This window comes from Cygnus olor, chromosome 1, assembly GCF_009769625.2.
Source record: "Cygnus olor isolate bCygOlo1 chromosome 1, bCygOlo1.pri.v2, whole genome shotgun sequence".
In the NCBI taxonomy this organism is placed as follows: domain Eukaryota; kingdom Metazoa; phylum Chordata; class Aves; order Anseriformes; family Anatidae; genus Cygnus; species Cygnus olor.
This window is the reverse complement of record NC_049169.1, coordinates 79200554-79223539: the sequence shown is the minus strand read 5'-3', so window position 1 is coordinate 79223539 and position 22986 is coordinate 79200554. Positions and strand designations below refer to the sequence as shown.

General features: G+C 38.2%; 1 protein-coding gene and 1 long non-coding RNA gene across 2 annotated transcripts in view; one reads left to right on the top strand and one right to left on the bottom strand.

Annotated features, from left to right (window-relative positions):
- Positions 1–21340, top strand: part of NTF3 (neurotrophin 3) — a 61325-nt gene extending 39985 nt beyond the window's left edge. Inside the window, exon 2 of the mRNA XM_040566051.1 lies at positions 17485–21340. Within this exon, the coding sequence (XP_040421985.1) occupies positions 17485–18279 (795 nt within the window). The 3' untranslated portion in view covers positions 18280–21340. The remainder of the gene's footprint in view (positions 1–17484) is intronic.
- The window catches only part of LOC121074239, a 192610-nt gene that overhangs the window by 157876 nt on the left and 11748 nt on the right, over positions 1–22986 (bottom strand). The gene's annotated exons all lie outside the window — the stretch shown is intronic.

Sequence of the window (22986 nt, the reverse complement as noted above, 5' to 3'; positions counted from 1 at the left end):
TATGTTGCCTTCCCAGAGCACAGAGGAAAAGAAGTAATAAAATGTTAATGGCTATGCATTTTTTTTCAATATGCAATGTTTTAGAATTTTTATTCTTTTTATTCGCTATTGCTTTCACTGGAAGTTTTATGAGTGTGAATTTTTTTTAGTACAAAATGGACACTTTGCTTCTTTTTACATTTCTGGAAAAATGTCCCATTGTGAAACTGTTCACATGGCTTGGTCTTTGTAGAATACGACACTGGCAAGAATGTCATGAGACACTTTGTGATAGCATGACTGTTCCTATCTTGCTGTACTTGAGTTCCTTGAACAAATTCTTAAACAAAGTGGATGTTTGCCTGCTCTCAGATTCTGTCTCGTGCATTACAGACTGGGCTAAAGAGGTGGAGTACTTCTTTGATTATTATATATCAAGTGCTAACCTATAAAGTACTGCTCTAAGACAGATGCAAGAACTAAAATAAGTTAAAAAAAAAAAAAAAGGCAGAAAAGATTTTCAAAATTGCAACTTCTCATCTTCAACCTGTACAAGAAAACAGATTTCAATCACAGCCTCAGAATGGATGAATTCATAGCAGTGAAGACTTACGTCACCTAACACAAAGACGCCTTAGCACAGATAAGGATGAATATTTGCCTTCTTTGCGAAGAATTGCCTGGTAGGAAGAAGGCAGTGCAATTACAACATATTTTTGAGGGATGATACTTGCATTTTAAGGTATTTCTTTCATTAGAGTGTAGAGAAATCAGCCTTTCTTGCAATAATGTTATTTTCTTCTTCCCACATAGTTGTCGACCATCAGAACACACACACGTTTTCCATGAGTTTAAGGGAAATGAATCAATTTGGAGAAATGTAGATCTAGGTTTCAGCTTATTCATATAGAACACAGAAAAGAGGACAAGAAGGCCTTTCAGAACTTTCCATATGCTTCCTGCCTTCACTTTTCTAGAGATCTGACATGGAAAGGTCTTCTAAACACATAGTCATATTCTCTCCTAACTTACACGACAATAAATCTTAAGCAGCATCACTCAGGTCAGTAGAGTTATTTTAAGTCTGAACAAGCAACTTAAAACAGAATACACAGCTTTTTTTTTTTTAATTCCTCCAATTTATTTGGAATCATGTTGATTATAAACATTAACACCTGACCCATTCCCTACTGGATTTCCTCATAACAGCTTACTACTACTGACATTAGCTTAATAGAAAACTGAGCCAGCTCAGACACTATGCCAGATTATGACCTCAGTTATATGCAACTGAGTCTACTACAGTCACTTGCTTTCTGCATGACTGAAAGCAGAATTTGGCCTCTGAGCTTTAATTTTTAAGAGTTGCATATACAAAATTGTCTTCAAATATAATGCTATTTAATAATTTAAAATAGATATTCTTTTCAATTTTAATTAATTTCTAGCAGTCCCAAAATATCTCCTATCTTTCCTAAATAACTCTAACACAGTATTTTCCTTGTAAATCCTACCTCTGCACATGCATTTGAGTCCCATACTCCAGATGATTTGAATCCATCAGTCTTGACTTGCCATGTTCTCCTCGGCTTTCCACTCAACTCTCTCTAGATTGAAGCTAAACTGAAAGCTTGAAATCACAGACTGTGCCCCCAGTATTTACAATAACAAGAGAGAGGCATTCATGACATGGTCAAGGAAGAAATTTCTGAGGCTTGATGTGCTTTCAACCCAGAGATGTAGGTTTACAGTGAGAAAATGGGAGCATGGGATAGAAAAGAGATTATGTGTATGTTTTTGCCTTTTTCTGGGAGGGTAAGGTATTTCCTGAGTATGTGTGGCCTTCCCATCAGTGTCAACCACAGGTAAAGTTGCCTTCCTTTGGGAAAAACATACAGTCCTTCTTGTAGCCCAGCAAACGTCTTTGTGTTCCCACTGTCAAGAAGGCCTAAGAACTTATTATCCCCTTCGCATCCAGTTATCTCAAAACATTGACTGACCTCTTACCTTTAGTAAAGAGTTTCTACATGTGTTTGCCTCTCCAAAGTTCCTAAGGATGTGATTGTTTTATTTTGTTTTTGCAATGGGCTCCTTTCCATATTTTCTAGTAATGGACTGAGATCAGGTTAGGAAGATGCTGGCCTTTCACAGGTTTCAGTGAACATGGGTCCCCCAATTTCTAGCACTGGTAATATCCAGTATCATTTTAACATGGACCTTTAACTCTGAATATATACAGAATATGTTTGCTGGGTTAAACTCACCACACATTGCCAGGGCCAGTAACTAGTCAGATAGGAGTACAAGAGAGAGGAATAAGTATCCCTCCCTCTCCCCTACAACTCAGCTCCCATGGCTGTTCAAGTTCAGCATGCTTATTGCAACTCTGCCTGCATTGAGGAGAGCAGGGGCTGCTCACCCAATACTCCCTGCTGGGAGGAAGTGGGTGGAGAAGGGGTGTTAAGATGACAGAAGTGCAAAGAGACCAAACTTCACCCCGCTCCCTTGCCTTGCTAGCCAAAGTAGCTGGCTGGGAGCATGGGAGAGTAAACTGCTCTGTGAAACAAGAAAAAAAGAAAAAAAAGAAAAAAAAAAGGGATGAAGTAATTGACTTTTGTAGCAGAGCAAAGGGAGTGTGTGGTGGTGGAGGGAAGATAGACAGGAACTGTGACTCTGACACAATATATTCTGTACTCTGCTCCTGGGGAGATGCAGCTGTGCATCTCTCCTTGTATAGGCTACACTGTAAGGTTATACTGTCGTCCAAAGTAAGCATCCCTAATTCTCCCACTTCCTGAAGCACAACAACATTTGGCTCCTTTTTAATCAGGGATATCTACTGTGCAAATTGAAGTCTAGGACCAAGCTTTTTGTATATGCAGAATTAAAAATCTCTCCCTTGATTGATTTGTTGGTGCCTGGGGAAAACTACTGAACTGTTATGGCTGATTTGCATTGGCCTGCTTCTTTTTTAAGGCTGATTCCAAGTTATTTTTATTTCCTGAAGGCACTTGAAATCTTTGACATGATCCAGACTTAGACACCTTTGGCAATGTTTTCCAGATCGTTTACCCTGTATCCTCTTGCTTCCCAATTACCTCTGATTTCACTAGAGTAAGGACTGTTTCCCTTTGCTATCACTTCAATGGGAAGAAATATGACATAAAAGCGCTTCTCATTTTGGCCAGCTGATTCAACAGACTTTGTGTGAGGCAGAAAGGAGGTGATATGTATTGGGAAGAACCAAAAGGAAGAGGCTGGTTCAGCAAGTAGAACCACCCATAGCCTAAACCTCATGAGAAAAAGCTCTGAAACCCCACTCTTCTCACATGGCTTAGGACAAGTCACATAACCTGTCTGGGCTTCAGTTTCCAAGCTGTAAAACTATGGTAAAAGCACTTGCTCATCAAAGCCATTCGTATTTATGAAAAAAAGCTTGATACTGCAGAATTGCCGTGCCTGCAATAAGACGGCCAAAAGCCTTCCCTTACCCTCAGTTAGAACTCATGCATACAGCATCCATTCTTGCAGTGGTGTTTATGCATTCAAGAATGATTTCTTGCCTCAGACAGCAATGAACACCTGATTCTTCATAAACGGAGTATGCTACTCCTCCATAGCTCCTATCTAACCTGTGAGTCAATTTTCCAGTGATGTAACTAATCCTTGTGGTGATCATACATCAAAAGTATTCTTTTATGAAATTTGTAAGGTGTGCATTAGATTAGAGGTGAAAAAAAATCTACTAAAAACATTACTTTTTCTGCTTTTTAGTTCCCATAACCTTAATGTTACTTTATTCCTGGCCTTCTACAGACAAAATGTTTCATAACTAGAATTTCTTCAGTAAGAAGTTGTTTTCTAAAAAAAACAACAAACAAACAAAAAAACCACCCTAGCTATTGCCTGTATAAGGATATAAGGAGAGGCAAGACCAATATTTAAGCCAGTTGCTGTACATCTCATTTGTCTCCTTTCCATGCCCAGTTTAAAACCTTGCTTTTCTATCAAATATCTGGAGATCAGATGCCTGGCAGCAGACAGTCTGTGCTAAAGTATTCCCAGTTCTAAAATTCCTCTTTCAAAGATTTTTGGCAAGAAGGAGGGGGGAGGGGAAGACATTTTGCATCAACAGCAAAATGGCATCTGGACTGAAAGATAAGAAAAACCAATGTGCTTTCCAAAGAAGAAAGCAGGTTTTAGAGGAGTTTTGGACTTGGCAGAGGTGTTTGTGTTAGCAAAATAGAACACAGATATCACACTTTGACTACAGAAGGGAGGCCTCAATTCTGCAAATTAGCAGACAGTTTGGTTGCAGTTTAGCAAAGCATTCAGCTATGGGATTAACATGGAAGCAATCACTGCATTTCAATAGGGCAACGCGCAAACTTAAAAAACATACACTCAGCTAGACTGGGACCAGAATACTCACACCATTCTTGAGCACTAACCCCTAAATATAGTCAAACTCACTGCAGAGTGTTAACTGAGAGTTAAAATTAGAAAACTTCCATGTCTCGAGGAGAACTGCATAGTGGAAATTTTATCCATATGAACATTGATGAACTAGGGGATTCATAAGTGAAGCTGCACTTCAGGCAAATTTTTACAAGGAAAAAAATGCAGAGCAGCTAGATTTACCGGAACAGTCTCTACCCTCAGGACAGACCTACTTGTAAACAATTTGCTATAGAGTAATGCCAATTAGTAGAATGACTTTTTCTCTAAATGGGCAATGGCTTTTTTAAAGATTCTGGTGCAATGGGGAAAAACATTCATGGGCAAACATTATACTTGTAAACTTCCTTGTACAAGAAGGATTTGGTGGTCTCTATCTGGAAGCTGTTCAAGGAGAGCCATCAAGATTTCACAGGGTAAAATTATGCAAAGTTGTTGCAAGAGGTGATCTCACATATTAGACCAGTTAATGTAGCTTGACAGAGTAGACAAGCTTTTAGGCACACAAGCTATTTTTAATCTAGAGGCTTAAATTTTATGCAAAGAAAAAAACTTTTAATCTACAGTTCCCTGTATTTTATCAGAAATTAAGACTGTTTTTTCTGTGAGAACAACTTTAAAAATATTATTCTAGTCTGGTTACAAGCAAGCTATGACCATGAAAGAGATATTAATTATATAGTGCAGTACTCACTTCTCATTATGATCTGGAAACAAACACTTCAGTTGCATGCTACATGCCCATCTATAAGAAGGGTCGTAAGGAGGACCCGGAGAACTAAAGGCCTGTCAGCCTGCCCTCAGTGCCAGGAAAGGTGATGGAACAGGTCATCTTGAATGCAATCATACAGCATGTGCAGGACATCCAGGGATCAGGCCCAGCCAGCATGGGTTCATGAAAGGCAAGTCCTGCCTCACCAACCTCATCTCCTTCTATGACTGGTTGACCTGCCTGGTAGATGAGGGAAAGGCAGTTGGTGTAGTCTACCTAGACTTTCAGCAGAGCATTTGACACTGTCTCCCACAGTATTTTCCTGGAGAATCCGACAGCCCATAGCTTGGGACAGGTACACCCTTTGCTGGGTTAAAAACCGTCTGGACGGCCAGTCTAGAAAATGGTTGTGAATGGTATTAAATCCAGTGGGAGACTGGTTATCAGTGGTGTTCTGAATGGGTTGGTGTTGCGCCCATCCTCTTTAATATCTTTATTGATGACTTAGATGAGGGAATTGAGTGCACCCTCAGTAAATTTGCAGACGACAGCAAGTTGGGGAAGTGTCGATCTGCTGGAGGGTAGGAAGGCCCTGCAGAGGAACCTGGACAGGTTGGATCAATGGGCAATGGGGTGAGGATCAACATGACTAAGTGTCGGGTCCTGCACTTTAGTCACAACCACCGCATGCAATGCTACAGGCTTGGGGGAGAGTGGCTGGAAAGCTGTGCAGAGGAAAAGAATCTGAGCGTGTTGGTTGACGCTCCCCTGAACATGAGCCAGCAGTGTGCCCAGGTGGCCAAGAAGGCCGATGGCATCCTGGCTTGTATCAGGAACAGTGTAGCCAGCAGGACCAGGGAGGTGATCATCTCCCTGTACTCTGCTCAGGTGAGGCCACACCTTGAGTACTGTGTTCAGCTTTGGGCCCGTCAGTGCAAGAAAGACATTGAGACCCTGGAGCATGTCTAGAGAAAGACTACGAAGCTGGTGAAGGGCCTGGAACACAAGTCCTATGAGGAGCAGCTGAGGGAACTGGGGTTGTTTAGTCTGGAGAAGAGGAGGCTCAGGGGAGACCTTATTGTTCTCTACAACTACCTGCAAGGAAGGTGTTGGGAGCTGGGGGTCAGCCTCTTCTCGCAGATAACTAGTGATAGGACTAGAGGGAATGGCCTCAAGTTGTGCCAGGGGAAGTTCAGGTTGGAAATTAGTATACATTTCTTCTCAGAAAGAGTAGCTAGGCATTGGAACGGGTTGCCCAGGGAAGTGGTGGAGTCACCATCCCTGGGTTTAAGGAGAGGTTGGATGTGGTACTTAGGGACATGGTTTAGTGGGTGATATTGGTGGTAGGTGGATGGTTGGATCAGATGATCTTGGAGGTCTTTTCCAACCTTTATGATTATATGATTCTGATTCTACATGTATAATAGAACAAGGATCAGACAGCAACTGTCTGTAGCCACATTGTCATTCCCAGCACCCCTTACTGTGCAAAAGCTTAGTCCAATTCATGCCGAATTCAATAAGTTCTTATTGGTGGTTTTAAATATTTGGATTAGGCCTGGACTCCTGTCCTTAAGAACTCCTGCCTTCACAACATCTGAAACAAAAATTTTGCACCTGCATATCTAGCAAGACTTTCTGTTTGGAGGTTTGTGAACCTTTGAGGAACAGAGAGAGGTGATTCAGTAAGTGAACTTTGATTCATGAAGTGGCCAAGTATGTATTTCTGTACAGCTTCAAAGCAACCAGGAGTCATGGGATTTTGCAAAGCAAGCACAGGTGAAGTTTTGGATAAAATGAAATGGGGCTTCCCCACCATGTCTCTTGTGCAATGGCTTGCCCCAGTCCCAGTCCCATGAAGAGCCCCCATGGTGGCAGTGCATTACATGCAGCAGTGCAGCAAGGCTCATATTCAGTGCTTGGGAGAAGCGCTTGAGCAGCAGTGCTGTTTCTTCTAAGTAAAAAGTACCTAGCAGATTTGAATGGACCTTGAAAGGTCCAGTTGCCCCAGTAGTTTTCCTTCTCTCAAGGCAAACGTGCACTCAAGGGTCACAGAAGAGCTGTCATAAAACAGGTGAGATGCTCTCTCTCTCTCTCTCTCTCTCTCTCTCTCTCTCTCTCTCAACCTAAAGAAGCATCTCAGGTTCTATTCATGAATTTTTATTCAAACTAAATAAAAGGTCATTTTACTTCTAACTATCATTTCCTATATCTCTTTTGTCTTTTGGATATGAGCTCTGCCTGTACCCATAAAAAAGGTTTAGGGATCTGGAACTTCTCATATTGAGGGTCTAACATTTTTGGAGCTGTACCCTTGTTTTCTTCTGCTTGCTTTATTGATTTAACCATTTTCCTTACTTCATAAAAGAAAAAAATAAATCAGAAAATATTTTAAAAGATGGAAAAGGAAGGTTTCAGCTTAAGAAAAAACAAAAACAAAACAAAAAAAACACTTTTGTTTTCGATGTAAAATCCAGCAAAACATTGATTTTGAATTCAGTTTGAAAAAGTTTTGCTCCTGAGTTTCTCAACATCAGAAAATCCAATCTAAAATATATATATAACTTTGAAAATCTCTCAATATTCTTGAAAAAATAATTTTAAATTTAAATGATTTTCCTAGTTGGAATGTAAATGTAAAAACACCTGAGATATTTTTCTACCTCACATCCTACTTGTGGGGTCTCTAGAAAGACACTTTTTTATAGTCTAGCAGAAGAGGGGAAAAATTCTGATAATCTGAGATTTGTTTCCCTTTCTTCTTCAGCCACCAAATTAGACAAACCCCATCTCTGGCATTTAAAAATAGAACAATGAGAGAAATCTATTGTAAATGTGGACCGCCTCACATTAACCCTTTCCATGCCTTCCTTTTCCCTTTCCAGGAGCATACACCAAAATATAATCATGCAATGTTATGAGGCCAGATTTGAACCTCTCAGAACTATGGGGAGGTGAAAGGCATGATCCTCATCTGGAAGACTGCTCTCAATTTTAGTTACAGAGAGCTTAATTGCTCAAAGCATCTCTCGGACAAAAGTAGGAGGAACAGGAACTGTTGCCTGACTTTAATACAGAACAGTTAATCAACCCTGGTTGAGCCAAAGTAGGTCCAGGTTGACTTGAAAGGTTAATGAATCTTCAAACTTTTTTTTTTTTTTTTTAAAAAAGAGACTTAGATGGAGTTTCAGGGCTGTAGCGAAACATGAAACCAAGCCTCTTTGGTGTGGCTTTGGGCTTGTTATAAACATCTTGCAGAGTTTGAGAACTGCTTTTGATGATTAGCCTAACTTCCCTTTCCTCAGTATAATCCCATTTTTCCTGATTGCACTCCTTTGCCCCACCCTAGAGTGAATGCTCGCTTTCACCAATGCTTAAACTTTCCAGATCTTTGCACTGGGTTTGCTATCATGCCCTTTTTGTCAGCTCATAGCAAAGACTTGCATGTTCAAGGCAATTTCCTCAAAGGTCAAGTTATACAATCTTTCTAGTCACTTTTCCTGCTCTTTATTTATTTATATAATTATTTATTTATTTTGATTATTCCTGGGTCTGATCAGATATTGTTCCTTCCTAAATTTATTTTCCCCTGATTACTTTGCCAGTGTACAAATTTGTAATTTCTAATTTGACTTTCATGTTATAATTTCTTGCCAATGTTTTATATCTCCATCTCCCAAGCAGAAACTGTATTTCTCTTTGCTCACTGCTGTTCATATGCCCTCCCAATTCAGCTGCAAATTTAATTTGTTTGCAGCTTGGCCTTGCTGCTATTAGCAATCAGTAATGAAAAGACTTTATCAGCCTATATTATCCACCACCATGATTCAGTTCTGGTGCTTTCTATTTTTTTTCAAATGACTTCTAAAAAAAAAAAAAATCTTCTGTGTTTGCAAAATTAGTACCAGTCTAGTCAAGTCATTGGAATTTATTGATTTAACTAAGGATTTGACCTTTAGATTTCTTGTTACTTTGGACAGTTTTCAGAGCTACACAGCGAATAATTCGTAGAAATACTTTTGCAGAAATTGTTTACCCCAACTACAGCTTTAATTCGTTGTCATGACTAAGATGTGGCTGATTGCTCTTCTCAGATGACATTGCTTTTGTTTCGTTGCATTTCATGCTTGTCATCTATCAACCAAACTCCCATACAACATTCCAGATGGGCTTTCCTAATCCAGGCAGCGCAACATGAAAACACATGATCTGTTTCCCAACTTGCAGCAGGATACCTGCATGACCTTGAAAGCAACTTTTGACTTCTTTGTTTCCAGTCCCTTAAAAATGGGAACGAGCACCCTTTCTACTTTGTCTGTATGAACCAAGATAAATGCTTTCAGAGTGCTCAAATATCAGTGTCATGAGAATAGTAAAAGAAAACAGGATGATTTACACTTAGAACATTTATGGAAATATATTTGTTAAGATGCCTCATTACTCTCAAAACAGACAGGCATCTCCCACATAGTGTGCAGGGATTATACTACAATGCTGTCATGCTTTGTGTAGAGAGAGGAAATCTTTAGTTGTGCTGTCTTAGCAGGGCAAAAACAGCCAGCTCTTTGAGGGAGAAAGCAAAGGATGTCAGAGTATATATATAGGGTAACAAAACACCGATATCATTCCATGGGGTTCCTTATTTTGCAGACGTAGAAAGTGATGAACAAAGATTTTGACTTGACTAACCTTTCCAATAAATCAGAGGAATCAGGATTCCAGCTTCCTAAACTGTTGCCCTAACTTTCTCAATACACAGAATTACTCAGCAGGTTAATGAAAAAGTATACTGTGGCAGTTTGGGCAGAGATAGACACGTATAAGCAGTATGTCACAAAAATATCAGTGAGGAAAGAAATTAAAATAGAAAAAGACCTAACTTAGCCTGAGGAAAAGTCTTCCTGCTTCTGTAGTCAATCACAGACTTGGAGGTGTAGCTAGTGCAGTTGATACTGTACCAGACATTAGTAATAGTCAAATCTCTTGATGGGATTGCTAGAGGATGCTGGGGGGTGTCAAAAGCCTCTGGGAAGTCTTGAATGCCCTGAACTCCAGACTATGTCAGTGGCGGGGAAAGAAGGTACAGGGCCAACACCTAATAACATTGCACAAGGTGTGAGAAGCGGCTGTTGTTCCAAATAAAATGAGGTAAGCACTGAAGAACTGCTCCTGACCTTTCTCTTGGAAGTGGGCAGGTACATGTGAAGTGATCACATTTTGATTTCCTAAAAGATACGTTTGTGGAAAGTTCACATGTGGACACACATGCCATTGCAATCAGATGTATCTGTAATGAGCCAAGATTGTTGCAGTTCTACACAGTGCCTTTCACTGTTCAGAAACCAGTTTACCCCTCACAGCAAGACTTATTATCACAAAACTGTCCCTCAGAAAGCTGTCACCAGTTGGGTAAGCTTTCTGTAATGACTGTTGGGTCATGGTCACAACTTTAATCATAAATAGCAATGTATATTTATTCAAAATGCAGTTGAATTTTCATACTTGGGTGTACAACTGTCTTGCTATTTAAAGAGGAAATGTCAGTGACTCAGTAGACTGCACTCCATTTCCATAAGAGATAAGGTCTATACCTTTCACTGAAGTTTACTGGGGCTCAGTGCTCAGATGTGTCCTCTCTTGAAAATGGCCCTGAGTAATGAATGATTAAAAGCAACTGACCTGCTGTGGGGCTGTAAGAAACTATGGTCCTTCTTCCTCAGATATGGTGTGCTTCCCCATTTCCCAGCCCACCTGCAAGAGGAATGCATTGTCTTCAAATTCTTTCACTGTAGCTTATAGTTTGGTTGGCCCTGAGGATGGGAGGGTTAACATTAAAAGCTGCCATAACACAGTCTCACTTGATTTTGTCTCTGAATTCTTAGGCATCTTAATGGGTCTGGCTCTTGTGAAAGCTTTAGCTTGAAACTGTATGTGTTGAAATTTCTCTGTCTTGAGAAGTGGAAATGTTCAGGAGGGTCATAATATCTCTTGGGGCACTCACCACTCCACAGCAATCTACCTTAATAAATCCTTCTACAGGCACATATTGTACAATAGTCAATTACTATTCTGAAATATGGGGCAAAATTTAATGCACAATTATTTCATATTCCACTTCCTGTCATCTGAATATTCATAACACAGTGATGTTTTTCATTCTGTACATTTTCACTGTTTCCTGAAGAACAGAAGGAAAGGACTGCATTTCTTCTCAACAAAGCTATTAGGATGAGGGAGTCAACAGGGCACTCTGCTACTAGTTGCTTTCTGTGAGTTTGTGAAAACAGTGCTTAGCAAGCAATGAGAATAATTACACTGTCATCTTTGGCAAAAGCCTGAATAAGCTGTCAGCCACCACAAATGATCATTAGTTGCTTAGTCTGAAGAACAAAAGCTGCTTTTAAAATTTTCAGAAAGTGCCAAGTGCTTCAAGCTTACTTACATAAATCATATTGCATTCAATGCTGAATGCAGAATTCACCAGTCACTTTTGCTTCTATTCCAGATCCTCTCAGCAATGACTTAAAAGTAAATACTTAGGCAGTGTCTCACAGTACTAGGATTTCATTATTTTCACAGCACATATTAAATGACATTCTGCTTTTCAGCTGTGTAGACTGTTCAGAGACTGATCAAAATAAATCATTACAGATTTTTTTTTTTAATTACCACAAAACAAAACAAAACAAAGCTTCCCAACAGTATGCAAAGCATTTGGTCTGAAAAGAGTGGAAAGTGATTTGCCAGAGTCTATTGGGGATTTCATTTCTTAATGGAAACAATAGGTAAGTTTATTTACTTCTCCTAAATTTAGACCTTCCTTGAGACACCTAGATTAGATAACAATAATACCCTGCCAACACCACAGGAATATAAACCATTAAAATAGAGTAAGCTACACTAAGCAATGCTTGCAGTGCATCAGGTTTTCTTTTCCATAGTGTTTGTTTTTAACTGCTGTGCCATGAATGCCAGCAATCTATAAGTCAAACCTGATTAGTGCATTAACAGCTTGCTCTGTACTACAAGGAGCTGCTAGCTTTCCCACCATACCATAGTATGTGCTCCCATAAATCCTCTAGACCATTCATAACACCTAATCATCACTTAGTTCTAATCCTAGTTTCTTTAAGGATCTTCTTTGCTCTTGATGACAAGTTTACAATCACTTTTGAAACCTGGGCTAGTATGTCTGAGTAAGGGGGCACTGACGCCGTGCAAAGTGACCAACTTGAAGAGACTAGTAATTTCCTACCTTGATGTCTAATACTTTTCCAAATTTCACATCACAGAGTGTTTTCTGACCACATTTAATAGCTGCTTTGAGAATCATGTACCCTCTACCCCCCATCTTTTTTAATCATCTCTAGCAAGAGTTCAGCAGTAGCTTGAAGCATCAAAGGTATACCCCAAATATCCAGAAAGCTATACAGAATAACATAGCATGAAAGCAAACATGATCCAAAGCTTCTCAGCAACTCAGGAAAAATAGCTTCCTGGAGTGTGACAGCAACTCTTCCCAAACTCCCAATACGTGGAATAGAAAAGGAATTGGAAGACATGGGAGGCTATAGGCACAGAGTGAGTCAAGTTATGTACCATTATGTTTAGCCACTATTGAGTTCCCAGACAAATGATGAGTCAAGTTATGTACCATTATGTTCAGCCACTATTGAGTTCCCAGACAAATGATGAGTTTTCCATAAATTGGTAGGTCAACAAGGGATACATTTTGATGTAAATCCAGAAAAGGTAATAGATCAATTCTTCTGGATCCCCACTGAGATGTCTAAATTCTTCTACAATCACACAATATCTAGGCCAGGTGTGTAGTAGATAATGCACAGTAAGGTAATTATACTGGTGTAAGTGGGTATGTGGTTATATCGGATATGTACTGATGATCCACTTAAATCACGCACTATGATACACCTTACTGTTAAGTAGACCGTATGTCACAGCTGACCTGACAGCTTATGAACACAGAAGCTAAGGTCAGGTACTCTAGCACAATCAAGTATCAGGCAGAAAGCAATGGGAAGCACTCACTAATTAGGATCTTATCTATTTGTATCCAATAACACTACTTAATCTGTTACTTAACTATGGATTGTGCTATTGGGCTGAGCTCTTATTCAGATGTCAACATGGAAATGCTTGCCTATGCCTATTTGGGGCCCAGACTCTAAAATTAGTAATCTGTTCTGCACTTCTTGTAGTAGTTTAAATAGTATTGTGTCCATTTCTAGGACTATTCATTACACTTACTTGACTGTAAACAGTCTATGAAGACACCTAAAATGAACCTTTTCAGGGATTTACATACAGAACACTTAAAGAACATTGAAGAACAATAAAAATATCTCAAAATATTCATCAATAGAAAATATGTGGTAGAAAACATTTGGCTTGAACAAAATATAGCTTTCTACCTGAAATGAATCAGTTTAATTTCAATAATAATAATAATGAGAAAACTGGAAAAAAAAAAAAATGATGTGAAGGTCTAAATTCTTGGGGGATTTTTATACCATTCACCAAATGGTTAAAGAAAGAACTATATTTCATGTGCTGTAGTAGCTTCTGCTGATGTTCATACAAGTCTAAGCTCCAGGAGCTGGGCAGTTAAGTCAGTCTTCTTTTAGGTGGGATACCTCAGTTGAAATCTTGCCTCTGAATGCAATTCTCGTCTGTAGATAACTTACTTCCTGGATGATAATGAGTAAGCACTGTTTCTGTTTTGTGAATTGCATTGCGTATATTTTGAAACATGCCCAGAAACATCAGAATGATTTGCTTTGCAAATAAGAAAACATAAACACTTTATGTTTTACATTTTTCTCTCCTTGTTACCACTTCATTTTTTTTTAACAACAAAAAGTAGCAATTTGCAAATTATTATCAATTTAGGCACAAATTTCTGTTTAGGCCAAAGAGTCATTTATCAAAAGTAATATTGCCCAGCCCTACAAACCGATACACTTTTAAGGTACAAAGCTCAAACAAACCCAAAGTCATAAACCAGCTGCAGTTTCCCAGTACTGTCCATTTTTTCTAGCCAGAGTAGTGCCTACAGTATATTCTGAAGTGCTAGATTTCAAGGGCAATCTAATTTAAATATATGGACTGGAATTTCTGAACACACCTCTTATTTTCATAGCTAAATATACGTCCTAGGTGAACTGTCTCAGAGTAACCCCCTGAAAACTGTAATCTCTTTTACCCAATGTTTGCATTTTCTTTCCAAATTTTGCATACCAAAACATTTCAAAAAAACTGCAAAGATTGGTTCTGAAACATTTTAACTTTTGCAGTAAATAATCTGCCAAGACTACATTAAACTACAAGCTAAATTTTGGAGTACTTCAACACCCCTCCCACCAAATCACCATTTTACTTTAGGTTAAGCAAAATATTTTTAAACATTTTTTCCATTGACATGGTTTTGCCATGGACAAGAAAAAATAAAAACACAAAAACACGAAACAGTTTATTTGAACTGCTTTAATTATGAAGTCCCTGACCCTTTCTTTTTGTGTTTATCATGATATTAAAGAGAGTCTGCAGGAACTCCAGTCTTACTTTTCCCACCTCATCACCTGCCCCAACTTGTGTATTTTGCTAGTGCCACTTAGTTTTGAAACTAAGCAGACCAGTGATTACATGCAGCTGCATGCTGGCATGAATAATGCTTTCAGCTTTTCAGCTGAGTGTTGTCAGAGCTTTGCTCACCATTCTATGGGCTTGTGTCATACTTTGTGTAGGTTAGCTTCTGAGTACTGTAAGAAATCTGCTGAATGACGTGTTTTAAAATATTTTTACTATTTTATAAAGAGAATAATTTAATGAGGGAAAACCAAATTGCACAGGAAGAGGTCTTTTTTTTTTTTTTTTTTTTTTCATCTCTTTCTTGGCTCTGAGAACCATCTACACTAAGTTACTAAGTTAGTATTTATTTAGGTATGACAGTAACTGTATGGTAACTGAAATCTTAGATTTTTTTTTTCAAAGCATAACTTTGCTGCAAGCAACAGTCTAGATTTAGGTGAACTCATACTGTGACAAACTGAGAATGGAGAAAACACATTTCTTGTCCATAAAAGGACAGATCACACATCCACAGAGGGTAGCTCTGATTTTGCTGCAGTTCTAAACTACGAAGTGGGGACTCACTGTTGCTGAAAGAAGTTTTGCTTAGAGCTGATAGAGGATTTTCCAGTAAAACATTTTTTTTCCTTTTTGCATTCTTAAACAGAAAATGGTGATTTGTTGAAGTGGAATATTTTCTGTTTAAGAAGTCTGATTTCTCTGCAATTTCATCTGGGAAAACACAAAGTACCCAAAATGTTGCCAGCAGGCCAATGGAGGTGAACCTTCACCTCAACTCATTACCAGTACTGAGGCCACATCTGGAGTGGTGTGTCCAGTTCTGGGCTCCCCAGTACAGGAGACGTGGATATACTGGAACAAGTCCACAAAGATGATTAAGGGAGGAGAGGCTGGCTGAGAGATCTGGGACTGTTCATCCAGTAGGAGAAAAACTCAGAGGAATCTAACCAAATCTAACCAAATACCTGATAGGTTGGAGTAGAGAAGATGGAGCCAGACTCCATTACAGGCGTTCCATGAAAGGACAAGAGGCAATGGGTACAGACTGAAGTATATGAAATATTACTGAAACATAAGGCACTTTTTGTTTTGTTTTGTTTTACTGTGAGGATGATCAAACACTGGAACAAGTTGCCTAGAGGGGTTTTGGAGTGTTCATCCATAAAGATATTCAAAAAATGACTGGACATAGCCCCATGCAAGCTACTTTAGCTGACCCTGGTTTGAGCAAGAGGATAGAACTAGATGATCTCCTGCAGATTCTTACAACTCCAGCTGTTCCACAATTTTGTAACTCTGTGCCTTCATTCCAGAGTACTAGCAGCTTGACTCATGGTGGACTTGTTTGCAGAGCAGGAGAACCAAGTTCAAGACTGTTTTGAGTCACATGATACCATCCAGGGCTTCCCACATGGTAGAGAGTGCTGTAACATGAGTTTAATATTTTCTTCTTCAATCCACTGCTTGTGCAACAATTCCAATAAAACTGGTTTGTTTCAAAGTAAATGTTTTGCTTCCATGATTTGGTACTTTACAATAAATATTAGTTTCATTTAAATGCAAGTGCAAATACACAAGGGAAAAAATAATAATAAAAAAAACTCCTTAGACAAATGTTCACAGTTCTTAACTACACAAACAGTATGCAAACAGTATGACAGAAGGATTGAAATGTCTGGATAGAAATGTCCAAAGAGCTTCTAGAAGATACTCAGAGGCTAGAATTAGAAGGACACTACAGGAATCCATATAGAGCAGAGCATGACAAAGTACATTACAGAGAAAAAGCAGCCTTTTAGATCTACAGTTTTCAAAATCTTGTCTTGAGTTCATTTGATATGTATATTTATTTATTTATCTGTTTGTTTGTTTATTGGGGGAGGGGGCTGTGCTCCTTCTGTCCATGAATATTTCTACAGTCAGTTTCACTCCAGTTCATAAAGATGTAATGAAGAAACTTCATTAAAAACAAGAATAACAAACAGGTCCCAGCCCTGGAAACAGCCACAACAAAATGTTCTGTGGATCTATCTGAACTTCCCACTTGTATTACAAATCCTAACCATTGCTTTCTGAAGTTCAAAGTATAAGAAACACCATTTTGCTGCTAGACTGTGTCCTCTTTTCTCAAGAATACTTTTCCGTATGAGAGAAAAAGAGCACTGTTGAAACACTGTGTTATTTCTCAGTGTATGATGATGCTCTTAAGGTAAAGTTAAACACGTTTGATGAACAGAAATTTGATCGATCCATGACATTTCAACACATATAAATTGTGGCCACTTAAAAAAGTCAGAACTTCGTTTATACCAGTAGAAACTCTCTTACTCTGCCTAATCTCCTTGCAATTTTGAAACTAAACCACTCAGCAGAATAGACTCTGGAAAAGTGACTTGGCCTCTATCCACTGATAAGAGTAGCTACCTAACACTGTAGAGAAGGGAACTAACTGAAATATCTGCCACTGTACAAACAATGAATAAAAGTGAGATCATGCTAAAGAGTGCAAGAGAGATTGATTAAATCCTGAAAAAAAAAAATGATTAAATGGTCATATTCATTATAAAATAAAATGAAATAGTATCTTGAAAGAAACACATAGCTTATCTGTATCTATAAATTGCATAAGATGTAAAACATGTTAAAACAAATTAGAATTTTCATGTTTACAAAGCCTAGTAAACATTATTTAATTGCTTTTATATTGACTTTCTTTTTCTTTGCAGATCTTACAGGTGAACAAGGTGATGTCCATCTTGTTTTATGTGATATTTCTTTCTTATCTTCGTGGCATCCAGTCTACCAACATGGATCAAAGGAGTTTGCCAGAAGATTCAATAAATTCTCTCATTATAAAACTCATTCAGGCAGACATTTTGAAAAACAAGCTTTCTAAGCAGATAGTAGATATAAAGGAAAACTATCAAAACACAGTGAAGAAAGTAGAGACTCAGCAGGACGTGGATGGAGATGAAAATGTGAAATCTGACTTCCAGCCAGTTATCTCAATGGATACAGATCTCCTAAGGCAGCAGAGACGCTACAACTCTCCCCGAGTCCTCTTGAGTGACAACACACCGCTGGAACCACCACCGCTGTACCTCATGGAGGATTATATTGGAAATTCATTGGTGGTGAACAGAACCTCTCGGAGGAAAAGATATGCGGAGCACAAGAGCCATCGAGGGGAATATTCTGTTTGTGACAGTGAAAGCTTATGGGTCACGGACAAATCATCTGCTATCGACATTAGAGGACACCAGGTAACTGTGCTGGGAGAAATTAAAACAGGCAACTCTCCAGTTAAGCAATACTTTTATGAAACAAGGTGTAAAGAAGCCAAGCCTGTTAAAAATGGCTGCCGAGGCATTGATGACAAGCACTGGAACTCTCAATGCAAGACATCCCAAACATATGTTAGGGCACTGACTTCAGAAAACAATAAACTTGTAGGCTGGAGGTGGATAAGAATAGACACCTCCTGTGTGTGCGCCTTGTCAAGAAAAATAGGAAGAACATAAATCTGCAACTCTTTGATATATAAATTATTACTTTAAATTATATGATATGCATGTAGCATATAAATGTTTATATTGTTTTATATATTATAAGTTGACCTTATTTATTAAACTTCAGCAGATCTACAGTATATAAGCTTTCTCTCCCAATAAACAAGAGTAAAGGGTATGTGCCTCTGCTGTGGGCAACTCCGGATTTTTTTAGACTATGTTTGTGACACTGCTTGTTGGCAGCATACCGTAACCTGACTGTAAATTCTGTGTAAAATCAGTATTCTTCATTCAGTATTGTCAAGCCAGTGACTGTCATTTAGTAAACTTGTTAAAAATCAGATCAATGTCAAGAGTTGTGTACATATTTATATCCCTTGCTCTATACATTCACGTTTAATTGGATGCAGTGTTGACTCCTCACTGCCAAAATGAAAAGGAACCAAAATATGTGTTGTAGCCTGCAGCTGATGTCAATGTCAAAGGCATCAAGTAGCTGTAAAATACAATTTCTGTGTGTTATGCCAGTTTTGCCAATGAAATGACCATTTTCCCGCCGTTAGCATTTCAGAATAAATGCTAACAGTCCAGTAACTGTCCTTTACATTTTTAAAGCACATTTGTTTTGCAACTGTTTCTAATGCTGCCAGTTAGAAACAACATTAAAAAAAATAAATTTAAAAAATATTCGTAACTAAGTTACTGAAGCCAAGAACCGATCTAAACTGATCATTAATGTAATACATAAAATATGATTTCTTCAGAATATAGTTTTTATTGTGATTGACCTCTTCCTCCTCACACTAATCTATTATTTTCAGCTTGAATTGTTACATCATTTCTCTCTGTTTTAATTTTTAAATTAGAAAAAAAGCTGGTGCTGTCTTAACATTAAAAGAGCCCTTGGCTAAAGAATTTTAGCAAAGATATGATATTATGGAATGGATATCAAAGCCACACACCTATACAAAGCTGTTTGTCTACTTGACAACTCATTGCCCATTTTTAATGGAGGGAAAAATGTGTAGAACTGCTCAGCAAACCTGGTACCTTTCATAGGGACTTTTTTTGTGTGTGTGTTTGTTACCTTTCATAGGGACTTGTGCATGTGTGTGTGTGTGTGCGTGTGTGTGATTCAAATTCAGGTAGTCCATAGTTACAATGAAGTTCTTCAGTCCCACTGGTGTGAGCTGTTACTTAGAGCAGACAGATGTACTTGCATATACCTCAGACTATTTTTTTGCATTGTCATGTAGCTCCACTGGAGACACTAACAATTACACTGCCTAAAGGGATGGCCTACTATACATTATCCTGGATGGTATCTTACTCCCATGAAGGTAAATTAGAGTCTTGTCATGGATATCAACAGAATTAAGATTGAACCACATATGTTATCTGTGCCTAGTTAGATCGTAATCCACAAGAAGGGCTGAAAAATGCCAGTCCTTCAAAAAAGTATCTGTAGTGGTCTTTAGTTCTTACATTACAGCTTTCATTGCTGTAACATGTTCAGCATCACAAATGAAAATAAGATCAGGGTACCCAAAAACATGGCACTAGAATGCCTTTAATCATATCATTTTCACTACTGGAGAACCAACTTCAAATCTGCAGCAGGTCATCAAAGGCAACAAGTTGTGTGGTCTTCCCTAATCCCTAACAGAGAGCCTTACACATTATAAAACCACTGGGAAAGTGGACAGGTTACTCATGAACCCAAGCATGGGAAAAGATGTGACTCTGAAAACCGGGTTGGAATGTGTAGGTACAATTTTGTAGCGGAGGCCATAAAAAAGTTTTTTTGAGAACCCTCTCAATTTTCAACATGCAGTCAGGGTTTTTTACCTCACATGAAATCATCTTGCTGGACTAAAATCTAGCTTTGGTTTTAACAATAATAGCTTCAGAGATTTGATACCAAGGCAATCATTAAAAGGCAGGAGGTGATTCAATATAACAAGCAGCTCACTATCTAATAAATCTGACTAGATTTTTTTCCTGAACTCTCTTTCCTTGGAAAACAAATAAACAAACAAAAAATCCTCAACAGAACTTTTCTTATTTTTTTACCAGTAGACATGTTTAAGTTTCAACAGGGAAAAAAAGAAAAAAAAAAAAAGAAAAAAAAAAGAAAGAAAAGAAAAACCTTACCCATTCATTTTGCTGCTTGTGGGGAAAAACATATTTTTAAGAGGCCTGTTCCACTGATTTTTTTTCCAAGTTATAAACCTAATTTTACAACCTGAATTCCCAAGTAAATATTATTTTCAGGTGTTGCAAGTAATTGAGAGCAGATATTGTCATGGATCATTAACTTTAGATTCTTCCGTGTGGCAAGTAGGTCTGTGTCCATATGAGAAGAGGAGGTAAGAACACTAAGTGAGCTTGGTTAGACAGTGTTACTTCCAGACCGTGAATCCATTAATTAGTGACTTCATTGACTTCATTGTTCCTACTTGGTGGGTGATGCTCTTGCTTACATCACTTTAAACACAGAGAAAGTATATTGAATACAGGTGAGAAAATGTATTATTATAACAACATAAGTAACATCAGAATCAATCCTAATGTTGTTCTTTCTGCTCACTGAAAATCAAGGGATGTTCATTCTGTTAGGTTCAAAGAAAACAATTTATTGATCCAGTAGCAGGAACTGGTCTTCAATTCTTAACTTTACCAATGCATCAAGTGTTTTACAAGTGGCCAACAAAAACTTTTCAGATTAAATTTATCACCGATCATCTGAAACATATTAAATGAGAAAGAAAAGGTTATTAGATCGTCTACCTCTTTCCCACCTCAGTATAAAAATGAATGGAAGTATTACCCTTTGGATCTGATCCAACTTCCACTAAAGTCACTGAAAAAAATCTCACTGACTACAGGGGAAGCAGCATCAGGCCATGAGTGAAGAAAAACCTGCAGATCTCAACCAGAGAGCAGAGCAATCACACACATCAGTTAAATGTTCTTGTAAATCCTGTGTACACATAAGATGCTGTATAATTTTGTAACAAGTTTGTAAACAAAGCCTGTAATAAATTTGTTAAGGCCTAATTCTGTTTTCACTGTAGCTGGGGATGGTTTTATTGTCAACTTTGGTGAGAGCACAATGAATGAAGTTCCCAATCCAAATTTTTTGTATGTGTATGAAAGTAGTTAAGCAAAATATTCAGTTCACAATAGTAATTTAATTTGAGTATTTTAAAATTCACTCCTATTAGGCAGCTCAGATGCTCTGTCAATATTGTTTTGCCAATAGATTATTATAAACACACATTTTATTTAGCTTTTCTCCCAAATGACTGAATGCTATTCTGAAATTGCCTGTGTCAAACTGCATTTTCTGCTTTTTTTTTTTTTTTTTTTTCCCTATTTTTTTACAGTCCATTTAGTTACAGTAAAAAATGTTCCACTGAGGTTTTGGGAGACCATCTGCATTTATTTTATCACCTTTGAACATGTGTTCAGGAATGAAGTCTGTGTAGTGAGTTTACTGCTACCAAGAGATTTATGCTGCTGCATCAGGAAGAAACTTTGACTGGACTATACAGAGAGTGTACTTGAAACCACTCTGCTCATACTCTGTTATTTCAATACTGTAGCAACCAGATTCTTTTTCTCAGCTACACACTGTGTATCAGCAGACAATACCAAACAGGAAACAAGTCTGATTGGGAGTTCCAAAATTTAAAAATCGTTGATAATGGCCTGATATTTCTGATCTTTCAGCAGACATATTTGCATACTGAAGTAAAGTGCATAGCCATTCATTTCATTTAATAGAAACATTGAGACAAAATCAATGGGATTCTGTGTTCTCCATGATTGGTATGCTTATGTAATACATCTTGTGTGTGGTGGTGGGGCCAAGGGAGAGAAAGATAAAGTGGGGGAGGTGTAGGAAGAGGAGAAGGTGAAGGAGGAGGAGGGAAAGGAGGAAGAGGATAATAAGCTCCACAGCCTGTGAGAAGTAAAGGGCTGTGCTCAGGGTTGGAGCATTTTTAATGTGTGGAGGGCTTATTTTCCAAAATGCTTAGCCTGTATTTTGTTACAGCAGATGGCAGAATGACGAAGCAAGCACAGATGTGGTGTAAAAAAAAGTCAAGCAATAGAAGGATAATGAAACATTTTCTTGGGAAAGTCCACCATTTGCTGCCACTGTAGGTCTGTGTGGTTTTGTGCGGGTTATTACAGAGTTCAGCAATGACATTTCCCATCAAATTACATAACAAAACTCTGTGTCAGAAAAAAAAAAATATATACTACTACTTTTTTTTTTTTTTTCCTAAAATGTCTTAAGTTCATGAGCTGGATAATTTTATTAAATATATATATATTGGTAATCACAAGCTGCCTTGGTACCTCTGATGAACAGCAAATTATAATGTTTTCCACAAAGGGTCCAAATATACATTTCTCCTTTGTTTTATTGGTGTGCTTTGAAGCCAGCAGCACCTGAAAGTTGTGTTTACACTATGGAATTAGACTTTTGATATCTTGACCTTATATTTTCAGTCATTTTAATCACAGGGTCCCATTTTGCAGATGTCAGCCACGTGATTAGGTGAGATCATGATCATCCTGCTCTAAATCATGCTTGAAAAGCCGCTGTGTGCACAGTGGCCCCATATGGAGCAAAAAGAGAGAGACCGACACAGCCCTATACCATCTATACCCAACTTCTCAAATCTCCTGCTCTGCTTTCAGTCTTGA